This window comes from Mustelus asterias, chromosome 18 (genome assembly GCF_964213995.1).
Source record: "Mustelus asterias chromosome 18, sMusAst1.hap1.1, whole genome shotgun sequence".
In the NCBI taxonomy this organism is placed as follows: domain Eukaryota; kingdom Metazoa; phylum Chordata; class Chondrichthyes; order Carcharhiniformes; family Triakidae; genus Mustelus; species Mustelus asterias.
The window spans coordinates 67,794,278-67,809,277 of NC_135818.1; the positions used below are offsets into that span (position 1 = coordinate 67,794,278).

At 45.6% G+C, this 15,000-nt stretch overlaps 1 protein-coding gene across 1 annotated transcript in view; it reads right to left on the bottom strand.

The window, feature by feature from the left end:
• kcnh5b (potassium voltage-gated channel, subfamily H (eag-related), member 5b) overlaps positions 1-15,000 on the bottom strand; it is a 327,530-nt gene that overhangs the window by 205,901 nt on the left and 106,629 nt on the right. The window contains exons 5-6 of the mRNA XM_078233204.1: positions 3,361-3,476; positions 1,964-2,356 (exon numbers count right to left, since the gene is read on the bottom strand). Coding sequence (XP_078089330.1) covers positions 1,964-2,356; positions 3,361-3,476 — 509 coding nt within the window. The remainder of the gene's footprint in view (positions 1-1,963; positions 2,357-3,360; positions 3,477-15,000) is intronic.

The window sequence follows — 15,000 nt, forward strand, 5'->3', positions numbered from 1 at the left end:
ATGAAAAGTGTCAATTTTCATCCCTAGAGTTGTAGCATCGAGCTTTGCATGCCAGCAGATCCACATCCAAATCGCAATACAGGGTATCCCCATGATTTTCTATCCACCCTGAATCAGTCCCCATCTGAATTCCTGACAGATGGTCCCAGTGCACAATACTCTGCACAATGAGTGTTAAAGATGAAAAGTTACCCTTAAAACTGTTCCACATGATCTAAAAGGGATAATGGAGCATTCCCTTAAATCAACATGAATCTCAGTTGCTGTGGGTCCACTAACAGAAGAATCACAGAATGATAGAATCCTTACAGTGCAGAAGCAGGCCATTAGGCCCATCGAGTCTACACCGACTATCCGAAAGAGCATTCCTATAACTCCACGTATTTACCCCCACTAATCCCCCCTAACTGACACATCTTGTAACACTGAGAGACAATTTAGCATGGTTAATCAACCTAACCTGCACATCTTTGTACTGTGGGAGGAAACCGGAGCATCCGGAGGAAACCCACACATGCAGACACGGTGAGAATGTGTAAACTGCACACAGACAGTCATCCAAGGCTGGAATTGAACCTGGATCCCTGGCGCTGTGAGGCAGCAGTGCTAACTTTATCCTAGATGCACGTACGCAGCCTCACATAATGCACTAGAAGCCAGATGAAGCAGCTAGATAGGATTACTCACGTCCGATAAAATTCTCACTCACATTACACTCTGTTGACTGAATGAAAAATTAGGGGAAATAACTTTCCTGAAAAAAGCTTCAGAGTTGGTCATAGAATAATGCCACATATATGCTGTGAATCTACAGTCGAATCAACTTGTTCCTGGGAAAGGACTTTAGTCTAGGATGCAACCTACATAGGAGGTGACCTATTTGAACATCAATAAGGTATTTTATCTGGTACCTGAAGCAAATTGCACTGGAGCAGTTTCTGACGTCGGTTTTAAGAAGGCCAATTATTATTCTAACAAAAGCAGAAAATACTGGCTGTTGTTGTCAGTCCTACTCCAGGCTAATTGTAATAGTTATAAGGAAAGGAGCTTTCTCTCTCTTTCAGATTCTGGCAATCTGGAAATCACTTCTAGTATTCCAGATATCCAGTATTTGTGTTTTATCTCCAATGATAATAACTAGAGCAACAAGGTGTTTCAGCTGGCCGTTCTTGGATCTTTAACATGCGATCATTTTTCTTACAACTTTTACTTCACCGAAACATATCTTGCAACCTTGAAAATTCATCCATTTTAACACTTGCACTGCTCTATTTATCTAGATAATTGAATACCTGATCTATGTTGTAATGTAACCTATTTAAGTGGAAAATATGTGTGTTCCTGTGCTTTTCCTGTAAATCTGATCAGCGAGTTTCTTTTACATCTCCATTTGGTGCTTCAGTTTATCGCAGGTACCTATTTTTCCATAGAATCCCTGCAGTGCAGCCCCCCCCCCAAACCAATCCTGTAACCCTGTTCATTACCTACACATCCCTGGACACTAAGGGGCAATTTAGCATGGTCAAACCACCTTAACTGCGCATCTTTGGAATGTGGGAGGAAGCTGGAGCACCCGGAGGAAATCTACGCAGTCACCCAAGGCTGGAATCGAACCTGGGTCCCTGGCACTGTGAGGCAGCAGTGCTAACCACTGTGCCACCATGCCGCCCTTCTTTGTGCACTCCTTGCTCGGGTTCACGGACAGGGTACCATCCTTTTGGTTTAATCGCAAAGCAACATCTCGCAAAAGCCGCCAAAGTGCCTGAACTTCTGCTGTACATGATGTAGGAGGTACAAGAAAAAGTGTGTGAAATCAATAACATTAATTTAGCTCTAACAGGGCCGCATTACAAAGGTTTGCCGCAAATCAAACCTTACACTGACAGCACAGTGCTAAACACTGCACTAAGGGAAGCAGATCTCTGCTGCTTTCACTGTTATAAATTTAGATATATCGACTTACCTCATCCACATTCTCAAAAGCATTGATGATGTCATATGGCAAACAGGACAGCAGGTCAATCACAAACCAGGTTTTTAAGTAGTTCATTCTGATTAGTTTAGGATCGGATATAACTTCTCCTCCAGGACCCACAAACGTCGTGTGGAAATTTAAGACAATATCCACTAAGAATATCACATCAACCACACTGTCCAGCACTAGCCAAGCAATGTTGTTCTGTTTTGTTCTGAACGACACGTTGTAAGGAACCATAATTGCAGTGTAGAAGGTTAAAATAAGGATGATCCAGTCCCAGGTCGTTTTAAATGTACAATAGTGCAGGATGATGTGCGGCGGAGTCTTCGGAGCCTCCTGCTTATATTGAGGAAGGATGTCGGATCCTAGTTGCAGAACCTGAAATGCAGGAAAATTGACCATCATAACACGTTATCCAAACTTTTTAACAGCATCAAGAAGTATAATGCTTCGGAATTTAATCTGCCTTCAAACGCCGCGAGGCATCAACATTGTGTTGAGACGCACAGCAAACTTTCCAAATGGAGGTTTTAAGGAAAGGAACTATCTTTCTCTTTCTGATCTCCACCACCTCCCTCCTGCCCCCCAAACCCACTCACCCACCCTGCACACATTCTGTCTCATTTAAGTAACACCATCAGTCCTGCACCCCTGTAAGGTGTTGCCCTAGCTGCAGCTTTCCCAGAAAGCACCCTGAAATCACAGTGATGTTAGAATCATAGAACAGAATCATCGAATCCCCACAGTACAGAAGGAGGCCATTCGACCCATCGAGTCTGTACTGACCACAATCCCACCCAAGCCCCGCTCCTGTAACCCCACACATTTACCCTGCTAGTCCCCCTGACACGAGGGTCAATTTAGCACAGCCAATCAACCCCAACCGCACATCTTTGGACTGTGGGAGGAAACTGGAGGACCCGGAGGAAACCCAGGCAGACACGGGGAGAAAGTGAAAACTCCACACAGACAGTGACCCAAGGCTGGAATTGAACTTGGGACCCTGGTGCTGTCAGGCAGCAGTGTTAACCACTGTGCCACCACGCTGCCCACAGTGAAAGGGAAAAGATCGGGATCACTCTATATCTGTCCCTGTCCCTTCCCACTCCCCCCAACCCCCCCAACCCCTCCGACGTTTGTACCGGAGGAACTGATTTCTGGAGGTGAGCCAGGCTTTGGCCCGAGGGCTGAACTAATATCAGTGAAATGACTGGCTTCTTGGTAAGGAATGAAGAATTCTTTGCTGAAATCAAATGATGAGACTGCCAATCCCAGTGCAGGATTGCGTTTCTTCGCCTGAGAAACTTTCTGTTTCTGTTGGATCGAAGGCTCTGAGGAAAAAAAAATGGAGCCGAAGTATAGACGTGGAATTCGATGCTCACCTCCGCTAAACGTGAATGTTTGTGGACCCCTTCAGATTTGTTCATCGGAGTCAGTTGCTGCAGGACACTTCGACTGTTTGTCAACGCTCTTGTTAGTCGAGCAAATTTCGCCCACCCTTTATACAGAAAAAAAAAGAGACAGTGACTACCGAGTCCAGTAACCCACACCGTCCACACAATGCTGCAATTTTAGCTGTTGCAAAGAACAGTCTTTCAACTGTGACATAATAAAGCTGCGCCAGTTTAAAATAGATGTTACTGAGCATCTATTAGTTAATTTCTTTTGGACAGTGCACATACAGTCAGCCAATGTAATTTTAAGCACCCAGTTAATACCTATCTACATCGTTACTGTTGTAAGCCATTTCATGTGCAACTGTATAAAATTGATACTGTGGGTGCAAAACGTCACAGTCGGCACTATCCAAATTGCTACCTGAAATCTATTTTGCCTGTGTTGGTTGCATGTCAGTGCTGCCAATACTACTCTGCGTTGTGAAAGTGAAGGAGGGAAAGGAATGGCCACACAGTGATGCCCAAAAAGTTTGGAAGATTGATTGAAAAAAAAAACAAGTGGAAATGTGGTACACTGTTCACTCGCATCCCCTGACACACCAGGGGGCACGTTGTTGTTACGTTCCACTCTATTTTTCTGGAAATAGTAGCCGTGCTTGTTCCAAAGTGGTCTTATGTGGATTGACAAGCTGTGTTAAGGAAGCAACATTAGCTGTACTGGATATTTGATTTGATTTCATTTGATTTCATCTGATTTATTATTGTCACATGTATACACTGAAAAGCATTGTTTCTTGCATGCTATACAGCCAAAGCATACCGTTCATAGTGAAGGAAAGGCGAGAGTGCAGAATGTAGTGTTACAGGGAAGAGGTAACTTAAGGGAGTGTGAGCAGGGAACAATGAATGGGACAAAAAAACCTGTAGGTTTTCTTTTTGGCGTAATCCTTCCAATGCCAGGTAACAAAATGCTGCACTCATTGTGAGAATGTTCCTAATCAGTTGGAGGTTGCATGTGCAGAATGAGATGAATTGTCTTTCTATCCCACTGTCCATTCCAATATCTTTGCTAATCACCGCACAATAATGTTTCAGTTGAAGCTAACCATTGACACATATTGACTTTGTCTGCTGGCACACACTTAGGTGGAAGCTCTTGTAACATTAAGAGGAAGTCAATGCAATGATTTATATTGGGGTCCAGGGAGTTTAATCTCTAATGGTAACTGTGTGCTTTTAATGAAATTTATGTTGCGGCTGATAGGCCTAGTTGGTTACATTTCAATAGGACATTCTTTTATCAGAAGAATAGTCTGGTGAACCTTTTAATCGTCAATGCAGCAAAGTCGTGTTTGATTTATGTTCCTACAAAGCACTTTGATACGGTGTTTTGTCGAGTCTATTTGTAAAACAAGTGGAAAAACATTTTTCTCAAAATTAGATGAAGATGTTGAACACACTCCGCATGCATAGAATCAAATTATAGAATTACAGAATGGTCCAGCACAGAAAGTGGCCAAGCCACAGAAGAGGAAACTCTGTCACTGGATGGGTTCAAAATTAATAAAGGAGGAACTGTTGGGCATGCCATCAGCACTTAAAGCTGACAAGACGCCAGGACCGGATGAGCTGCACCCAAGGATAATTAAGGAAGTGAGAGTGGAAATTGCAGGGGTGCTGGCCATAATCTTTCAGTCTTCCATAGATTCAAGGGAGGGGCCAGAGGACTGGAAAATTATTCAAAAAGGTAGTAAAGATAAATCCAGCTTACAGGCCAGTCAGTTTAGCTTCAGTATTGGGAAGCTTCAAGAAACAATTAATCGGGATAGAATTAGTAGTCACATGGAAAAATATGGGTTCATTAGGAAGAGCCAGCATGGATTTCTAATGGGGAAATCATGTTTAACTGACTTGCTGGTGTTTATTGAAGAGGTAAAAGAGGGTAGATGAAGGTAACGCTCTTGATGTGATGTACATGGACTCTCAAAAGGCATTCAACACAGTGCCGCACAACAGACGTGTGAGAAAAGTTATAGCTTATGGAATATAAGGGCAAAAGCAACGTGAATACAAAATTGGCTGAAAACAGAGAGTAATGGTCAAAGGATATTTTCGGACTGGAGGAAGGTTTGTAGTGGAGTTCCTCAGGAGTTGGTATTGGGACCCTTGCTTTTCCTGATATGTATTAATGATTTAAATACTGATGTGATTAGATATTTCAAAGTTTGCAGATGATACAAAACTTGGAATCATTGTAAACTGTGAGAAGGATGGAGTCGAACTTCAAAAGGACATAGACAAGTTGGTGCAGTGGGCAGATAGGTGGAAGATGAAGTTCAATGCAGAGAATTGTGGCATGGTGCATTTTGGTAGGAAAAACATGGAGAGACAATGGGCAGAATTTTATGAGATTGATCCTAAGTTTCCAGCTGGCATGAAAATGGGAGAGTTCCTGGTCTGTTTTTTGGGTGAGTTTTCATGCCCAATCTTATGCACTTAGTCATTGAAAGTATGGACTAGACTGCTTCTAGCTGGTGCAGGCAGTGGGCTGGGCTTAATTTGCCAGCCAGCCCACAGAGGGAGATATTGCACATGTAATGATGCTGCACATGTGCAATTTCAACAGCAGAGTCTGACAGACAATGAGCTATCAGGCCCCTGCTGCTGCAGGCAGCCTCACAAACTCTGCACCTCCCAACCGCCACCGCCCCCCCCACTGCAATTGCCGGGGCCCATGGCAGATCGCGAGCCCCACACCACTCAGGATGTAGCCCCGCTGCCTCCCCCGCTGCAGCCCTGCAGCCTCCCCCACTGCCCAGACCGATCATGCCCCCTCCTCCCCCAATTCAATCACATGGCAGAGTGGCAGCAGCCTCCTCTCCCCCTATCGGGCTGCCCCTTCAGGCCTTACCCACTTTGAGCCCTGCCCCTTCAGGCCCCACCTCATAGGCCCAACCTCCTGATACTGCCCAGTGAACATTGCCAAGGTGCCCAGTGGGCATTGCCCAGGTGCCAGGCTGGCAGTGCCACGGTGGCAGGGTGGCAGTGCCAGGCTGGCGCTGCCCAACACGAGTGTTCCCCGTTCATGGGGAGCAGGTGTTTTCTTTGCCGGAGAGAACCTGTCCCGGCGAAGCCATAAAGGCAAGTGAGCCCGGACAATTCAGCACCGACCTCACTAAACAACTGTAAATCAGCATTTAAATAAATTTGAATAAATTATTCATCCTCTCACCTATTTCCAGCAAGAGGCTGACCGCGCCGGAAATCTGGCTCCCGTAAAATCGTGAGAGCCAAGAAATCGGGCATGATCCTGATTTTTCAACTCTCCCGCGATTTTACCGGATCACTCCGCCCATCGATGGGTGGGGTGGGCTGGTAAAATCCCAACCAATATATAATAAAGGATACAATTCTTAAAGGAGTGCAGGAGCAGAGTGACCCTGGATGTATATGTGCATGGATCATTGAAGCTAGAAGGACAGCTGGAGAGAGCAGTTAGTAAAGCATAGGGTGTCCTGGGCTTTATTATTTGGAGAATAGAATACATGAGCAAGGAGATTATGCTGAACTTAGATAAGATACTAGTCTGACTTCAGCTGAAATACTGTGTACAGTTCTGGGCACCACATTATCGGACCGGGGAATTTGTAATGGGTAACACAGAAATAGCAGACACCTTGAACAAGTATTTTGCATCTGTCCTCACAGTAGGAGACACAGAAAACATCCCAAGAATAGTAGGGAATCAGCATCCTAAAGGGAGGAAGGGAGGAACTTAAATAATCACGATCACTGGAGAAAAATTACAAAGCGAACTGATGGGACTAAAGGCTGACAAGTCCCCTGGACCTAATGGCCTGCATCATAGGGTCTTCAAGGAAGTGGCTGCAGTGATAGAGGGTGGATTGGTTGTAATCCTCCAAGATTCCCTAGATATTGGAAAAGTCCCAGCAGATTGGAAAACCCGTAAATGTCACCGCACCTTTCAATAAAGGAGGGAGGCAGAAAACAGGAAATTATAGGTCAGTTAGTCTAACATCTGTCGCTGAGAAAATGCTAGAATCTATTATTAAGGAGGTAATTGCCAAACATTAAGAAAATTCTAATACAGGGTCAACATCGCTGTATGAAAGAATAATCATGTTTGACAAATTTATTGGAGTATTTTGAGGATGCAACCAGCCTCCCGCACTTCCTGCCTGCCTCCACTGGCAACCCGCCCACCCTTGGCACTATTGAGATCCAAAACTGGCCAATTAAAGTCCATGTCTAATTGTCTCATACTGCCTCTGCTGCTATTTTGCCTGCAGTGAAACAGGCCCATGCCAAGCGGTTAGCCCGCCAGCTTTTACTGGGCAATCTGATGTCAGGCAATGGAAGGTGGGGATGGCAATCTCCTTTGGGGCCTTCCTGTGCACATCGGAGACACCCCTCCCCCAAGGCTAACCTAGCCCTCTGCCCCTCAAACGCACCCCCCCTACCCTGTCACCTTTCTCGCTAAAGCCTGAAAGCCAGGCCCCGGCAACATCCCGTACTTATCTTCAGTCCATCTCCCCCATAAGCTTGGGCAGAATTCTCCCATCTTGAGACTAAGACCCATGGCAGGACAGGGACATGGAGTGTTTCTTGTTGTGGAGATTGGCAGCAAAACATGATGAATTTTACAGTCACAGCCTCATTAATAATGCACACAGGTGTTTTATGCCACATTCAGTGGACGGTCAGGCCTGGATGGCGCGTGGTCTGCCACCATGTCTAGGTGCCATATTGAAAAGATGCCCAACATCAATGACCCACCTCTGAAGAAAAGAAAGATGGGTGGACCTTCTGAAAATGTGGATGGATCCCTGGGAGATGGACCTCCTGAAAATGAGGATAAATCTCCAGGAACATTCTGAGGCTGGAAGATGGACCCATTCCCAAACATCGAATCTGGAACATCCACCTGCAGATACTCCCAGCACGCATTGCTGAGGCGCTCCAGGGTCCAGGGTTGCAGGAGGCCTCCATCCTGAACCCCCTGGAGTTACAGTTACATGTAGATTGTAATTATTTCAAATCTTCCCCCACATCACTAACAAACTGCCCCATGAGAAGCCTGGCTCCAAGCCTCTTGAGGTCAGCCCATGAGAACTGTACAGCACATTTCCCTCAGAAATGATCCTAATGTCCAGCAATCAAAAGTCTTGCACCATCATTCATGCATTCAGCTGCACTATCCTTCTCTTTCTATATGCATAGTGCATCTGGGGATTACAGCCTTTGAGATCCTACTTCATTTCTTCTCCAACTCGCTGAAGGCTGCTTGCAGGACCTCATTCCTCTTTGCTGCTATATTCTACACACATCCTCCAACAGTTCATCCTTCCCTCCCTTCACAACGATCAACAGCTGCTCAGTAACATCCCAGATACTGGCACCAGGGAGCAACATACCATCTGGAATCAAAAACGAAACCTAATCGCAGTCATTATAGATACAAACACGCACTAAAAAACATTGAGAATGCATTATCGTATTTGGAATGTAGTGGGAATAACTACAGCTAGTGCTTTTTAGATTCTCGCGGCTAGAAAGAGGTCAAAGCTTGTTTTCACAGCTGAAAAAAAATGGCCTGCCGGGAGAGCTTGTCCAGAAACGGGAAGCTCGAATCTTCCCCAATATTGGGCATCATCAACGTCCTGCTGGCAAATGGAGGCTGGCAAGCAGGTATCCAGAGGCAGCTCACCAGTTTGATGAGGACCACTTCAGGCCAGCTGCTGGACTGAAAACAGCCGTTATATAAGCCATGAGGAGGGAATGGAAAATGGGAGGGAGGGGAACTTGCAGCTAGCCCTGACTCTCAGGAGTTGCTATAGCACAGCGAGGAACATTCCTCCTCCCCAACCAGCACCCCACCCCACATAAAGGTCGGTTTCTGAAAGTGGTGTCCAGTGATCCCTCTCGGGACCATTGATTAGGCTCGACTATGAACCAGAAACATCTGAGCGGATCAGGCCCAGTGCCATTGAAAGATGTATTAGGCCCTCATTCACATATTTAAGGGGCATCTAAGTCCTATTTTGGGTGGTTGTCAGGGACATCTAAACATTGTCTAACTCAGCACAGGGTTAATACATTTCAGGCTGAGGCGATGGCGATGACCTAGTGGTATTATCAGTAGACTATTAATCCAGAAACTCAGCTAATGTTCTGGGGACCCAGGTTCGAATCCTGCCACGACAGATGGTGGAATTTGAATTTAAAATATCTGGAATTAAGAATCGACTGACGACCATGAAATCATTGTCAGAAAAAAACATTAGGATCATTTCTGACCTTTACCTGGTCTGGCCTACATGTGACTCCAGAGCCACAGCAATGTGGTTGACTCTCAACTGCCCTCAGGCAACTCGGGATGGGCATTAAATGCTGTACTGCCAGCAACATCTATGTCCCATAAATGAATTAAAAAAAGATGTCCTTGAACCATGGGATATTGTGCTCTGAAATTGATCTTTTTGCCTTCTATTTCACCCCGGCAAATCGGTGCAGAATTGAGACCAATTTCTCCCTCTTGGTATCCACCTATTCATAATTCAGATATTTATAATGCAATCCTTCACAGTTTCTACATGTTCATCAGTCAGTGCATACATGTTATGACAACTTGGCCTCCTACTCTACAGCAAGCTTACAACATAACTAATGTGTATTATTAAAGGAGCATGTGTAAAAAAAATCTACCATGTGATGTTTATAGATAAATCAGCTGTATAGACCTTTATAAAAGCAACAATTCCTCTACCTATCAAACAAACACAACTACACAGTTCTCCAGTGAGGTTACAACTTCAGTCGAATTTCTCCATCGGCAAAGGGTCAGGTTCTGGTGGAAAGCTTGTTTTATGCTCAACTTGACTTTCCGCTTCATCGATTTCAATGGTGTATAAAAGCAGGTGCAATAGGAAATGGGTGTCCAACCCAAACCTGTCCCATTCCCACATAAAGGTCGGTTTTCTGGCAGGTTAGGTTAAAATTTGAGGCCCCCCCCCACCCCCCCGCCCCCACCACCCCCAACCCCCGTCACCTCACAAGTGTCAAGGTGGCTCGCTCTCACCTCTGAATTGGAACATTATCAGCTCAAGGACTTTGGTGCATGAATATAGGCTGATGTTTCAGTACAGTGCTGAGGGAGTGCTGTATTGCCAGCTGAGATGCCAAAACAGGTCCCTGCCATTCCGTTCAAGAGGAAATAAGCCACCCCATGGCCCTCTTTGGATGTCCTCAACCAACTTCATCAGGAACAGATTAACCAATCATTTCTCTTTGCTTTTTTGGGGACTTTGTGCACTAATTGGCCACTGTGTTTGTTTGTGTAACACTTCAAAAGTAATGTGTTGACAATAAAGCACTGTGCGATATCCTGAGGATGTGAAAAGCACTGAATTCTGTCTCTCACTCTCTCTCTTTCTTTTCTCCGCTCGCTAGTTTATAGCCTTGGCTGTTTGGGTGCTCAGTTAGTTCTCCAGCGGCGTTCTTCTGCCTTTCTGCAGTTAGACGGGGCTCGGGTGGGGGTGGGTGCCAGGGTTACCAGGGGCTTGTCCCCCTGACCACGGGGAGCCCTGAGCCCAGTCGCATTGGGGTGTACACACGAGCACTGTGTGGATCTGTATCTGTGTTTGTTTTGCCATGTAAAATGTATGAAAATCTTCAATAAACATATCAAAAAAAAGGTCGGTTCAGTGGTTCGATTGCACATTAGAGGTGGAATTTTGCCTTTTTTTGGCAAAGTGTCATCGTGGGCGGGAAAAGCAGAGAATACACCACCGACAGCACGGGCAGATTTCCCCACCATATTTTTAAACTGATAGACAAAAAAAATTGTATTGCAGTGGGTCCCACAACATAACACTGACTGAGCGTACCCCGCCAGCAACTTAACACTGACTAAGCGTACCCCGCCAGCAACTTAACACTGACTGAGCGTACCCCGCCAGCAACTTAACACTGACTGAGCGTACCCCGCCTGCAACTTAGGTTTTTAAAAGATTCAGGCACTTATTAAAGGGCGACCCGATACAAAGAATTAAAGGTAGAAGCATGGAACACCACCAACCCCCCCCCCCCCCCACCCCCCCACGCCATCATCCCCCAGCCATCACACAAATTTCACCCCCCATCTCCTACCCCACTACAAAATTCCACCTCCCCCTGCCCCTCCCCCCAAACAACATCCCACTTCCTCTTCCCCCTGGCACTGCCCCATGCCAGGGTGAAGTGCCAGGGTACTGTCCAGACTTGACCTTCCCCCCCGGGGGCTGTACTCACCTGCCATCCATCAGCGGGTTCTGCTTGCCAGGCACCATCATGGGAGACCTGTCGTGATTCACACCAATATGATTGGACAATTTAACACGGGGGTCTATCAGACATAAAGGCCTGATAATGATATTTAAATGTATGCAACTTTTAAAGCCGAGGTTCCGGTTACCTAAAACTAGAGGGCATAGGTTTAAGGTGAGAGGGGAGAGATACAAAAGTGTTCCAGAGGGGCAATTTTTTCACACAGAGGGGCAATTTTTTCACACAGAGAGTGGTGAGTGTCTGGAACAAGCTGCCAGAGGTAGTAGTAGAGGTGGGTACAATTTTATCTTTTAAAAAGCATTTAGATAGTTACATGGGTACGATGGGCATACAGGGATATGGGCCAAATGCGGGCAATTGGGATTAGTTTTGGGGTTTTTAAAAAAAGGGTGGCATGGACAAGTTGGGCCGAAAGGCCTGTTTCCATGCTGTAAACCTCTATGACTCTATGACTCCATGACCTCTGGAGGGAGGCAGGGACAATTGATCGGGAAATCCTGCTGATGTGAAAGCCATTTTCGGACTCGCACCGGATTCTCTACCCGAGCCGCCGTGTTCCCGGCTTGGGTCACTTTCTGTGTGGAGTTTGCACATTCTCCCCGTGTCTGCGTGGGTTTCCTCTGGGTGCTCCAGTTTCCTTCCACAGTCCAAAGATGGGTGGGTTAGGTGGATTGGCCGTGCTAAATTGCCCCTTAGTGTCAGGGGGGCTAGCTAGGGTAAATGTATGGGGTTATGGAGATAGGGCCTGGATGGGATTGTGGTCAGTGCAAACCCGATGGGCTGAATGGATTCTTTCTGCACAGTAAGGGTTCTACGATTCTATGATTCAATGTGCTTGTCCCCCGAAAACAGGAGCGGAACATCCCCTACTGGGTGTTTCACATCAGTAAATATTCCTCATATGAAAGTTGTCGGTATACAAACTGTGAAAAGGAAAAGGGAAAGACTTTTTCTTTTTTCAAAACTAAAATAATCCTGGTTTTAATGATATTTACTGAAGTGCAAAATGTGCAATGATTCACTTGCATTTTTGTTTAAAATGGGACTTTATTAATTATATGATTTGAAATGTTGCTTTAAATATGCTTTAAGTGGATGGGAAATGCTTGGTCATAAATATTTCCCGGTCCCTGACTACTGCTAGAATTGAGGTACTTTTCATCCACTTTGTTTCCATTTTCCCATCACTCTGTCTTCCTGTGATTCTCTTGTCGGCTACCATAACCTCTTCATTTGTTCACCAGTCATCCATCTGTCTGAAAGTGGATAGAAATCAACTACAAGTCTATCAATTTTGTTTAGGTGGTTTATTCTGCGAGTCCTGCCCTCCACTAGGGGACCATCTGACAAATTCCATCACGCAGGTGGTTAAACTGTGACCTTTTTGTGTTGACTCCAACCCTGATATGAATAAACAATTTATCCCCTTGTCACTGAGCTAACGTCCAATGTATGTTTGCAGACCAGCCTTACAGAACATCACAAATTGCAATGAATGTACAATGCAGCCTCAGTTGGTTTTATGGCAGTAAATTGCAGCATTTTTCAAAAGCTATAACCAAGCAACTGCCCGACAAGTCGATAGATCATTCATTCGCTTTCTACCCTTCTCAAACAAAAGGGACATAGTATACCAGTAACAAATCAAGTAAAAGGGATTATGTTTTAAGCAAGAGGTAAATATTTAACCATCTTCCATTAATTCTAAGCTGCAGAACACAGCCAACGTGAATCATAGAATCCCTGCAGTGCAGAAGCCATTCGCCCATCAAACCTGCACCGACAACAATCCCAACCAGGCCCTATCCCAGTAAACCTATGTGTTTACCCTGCTAATCCCTCTGACACTAAAGGGCAACTTACTATGGCCAATCCACCTAACCTGCACATCTTTGGACTGTGGGAGGAAACCGGAGCACCCGGAGGAAACCCACACAGACACGAGGAGAATGTGCAAACTCCACACGCAGTGGGAATTAAACCTGGGTCCCTGGCGCGGTGAGGCAGCAGTGCTAACCACTGTGCCACCGTGCCACCCCAAAGTGTTGAAGTGTTGTACCAAATGATTAATACTCCAGGAAACAACACTGCACTGAAGCAAATAAATCTGACGCTGGGCTCAGGTAGGTCGGGTCACTCAAAGGCCTCAATGGGCAGATTACACGAAAAATCAGTATACCCCTGCCCTGTTCAAGATATCGGATGGGTTTCCCTTCGGAGATCACATTTCAACAACTTACTTTGTTGATGGACCAATTTTTTGCATTGATTAATCTCACTGGGAGAAAAATTGGATTAGGCTGGGAAACTGACATGGGGATCACGATACTTTTTGTTAAATTTATTAGTGCCACAAGTAGAAGCTTACATTAACACTACAATGAAGTTACTGTGAAAATCCCCTCGTCGCCACACTCTGGCACCTGTTCGGGTACACTGAGGGAGAATTTAGCATGGCCAATCCATCGAACCAGCACATCTTTCAGACTGTGGGAGGAAACCGGAGCACCCGAAGGAAACCCACGCAGACAAGGGGAGGATGTGCAGACTCCACACAGACAGTGACCCAAGACAGGAATCGAACCCGGGTCCCTGGCGCTGTGAGGCAGCAGTGCTAACCACTGTGCCATCATGCCTCCCCCTGACTGTTAATTTAATTAGCAGTGATGTTCACGGGCATTCGGCCTCTGATATTCGGGTAAGCGTTCTCCAAGGCGGCCTTCGCGACACACGACAGCGCAGAGTCGCGGAGCAGAAACTGATAGCCAGGTTCCGCACACACAAGGACGGCCTCAACCGGGATATTGGGTTTATGTCACACTATTTCACATAAATATTTCTGCTTTTTTCCTCCTGAGTCTTTATCATGCGATCCTAGAATCAGAATTTATGTCACACTATTTGTAACTCCCACAGTTGCGTGGACCTGCAGAGTTTCACTGGCTGTCTTGTCTGGAGACAATACACATCTTTTTAGCCTGTCTTGATGCTCTCTCCACTCCCATTGTTTTGTTTCTTAAAGACTGGATTAGTTGTAAGTATTCGCATTCCAACCATTATTCATGTAAATTGAGTCTGTGTCTTATAAGTTCTGTTTGTGAACAGAATTCCCACTCACCTGAAGAAGGGGCTCAGAGCCTCGAAAGCTTGTGTGGCTTTTGCTACCAAATAAACCTGTTGGACTTTAACCTGGTGTTGTTAAACTTCTTACTGTGTTAATTTAATTAGCAGTGATGTTCAGCGCAGCGCTAAGCACACTCCTGAATGGCTGCAGGCTTC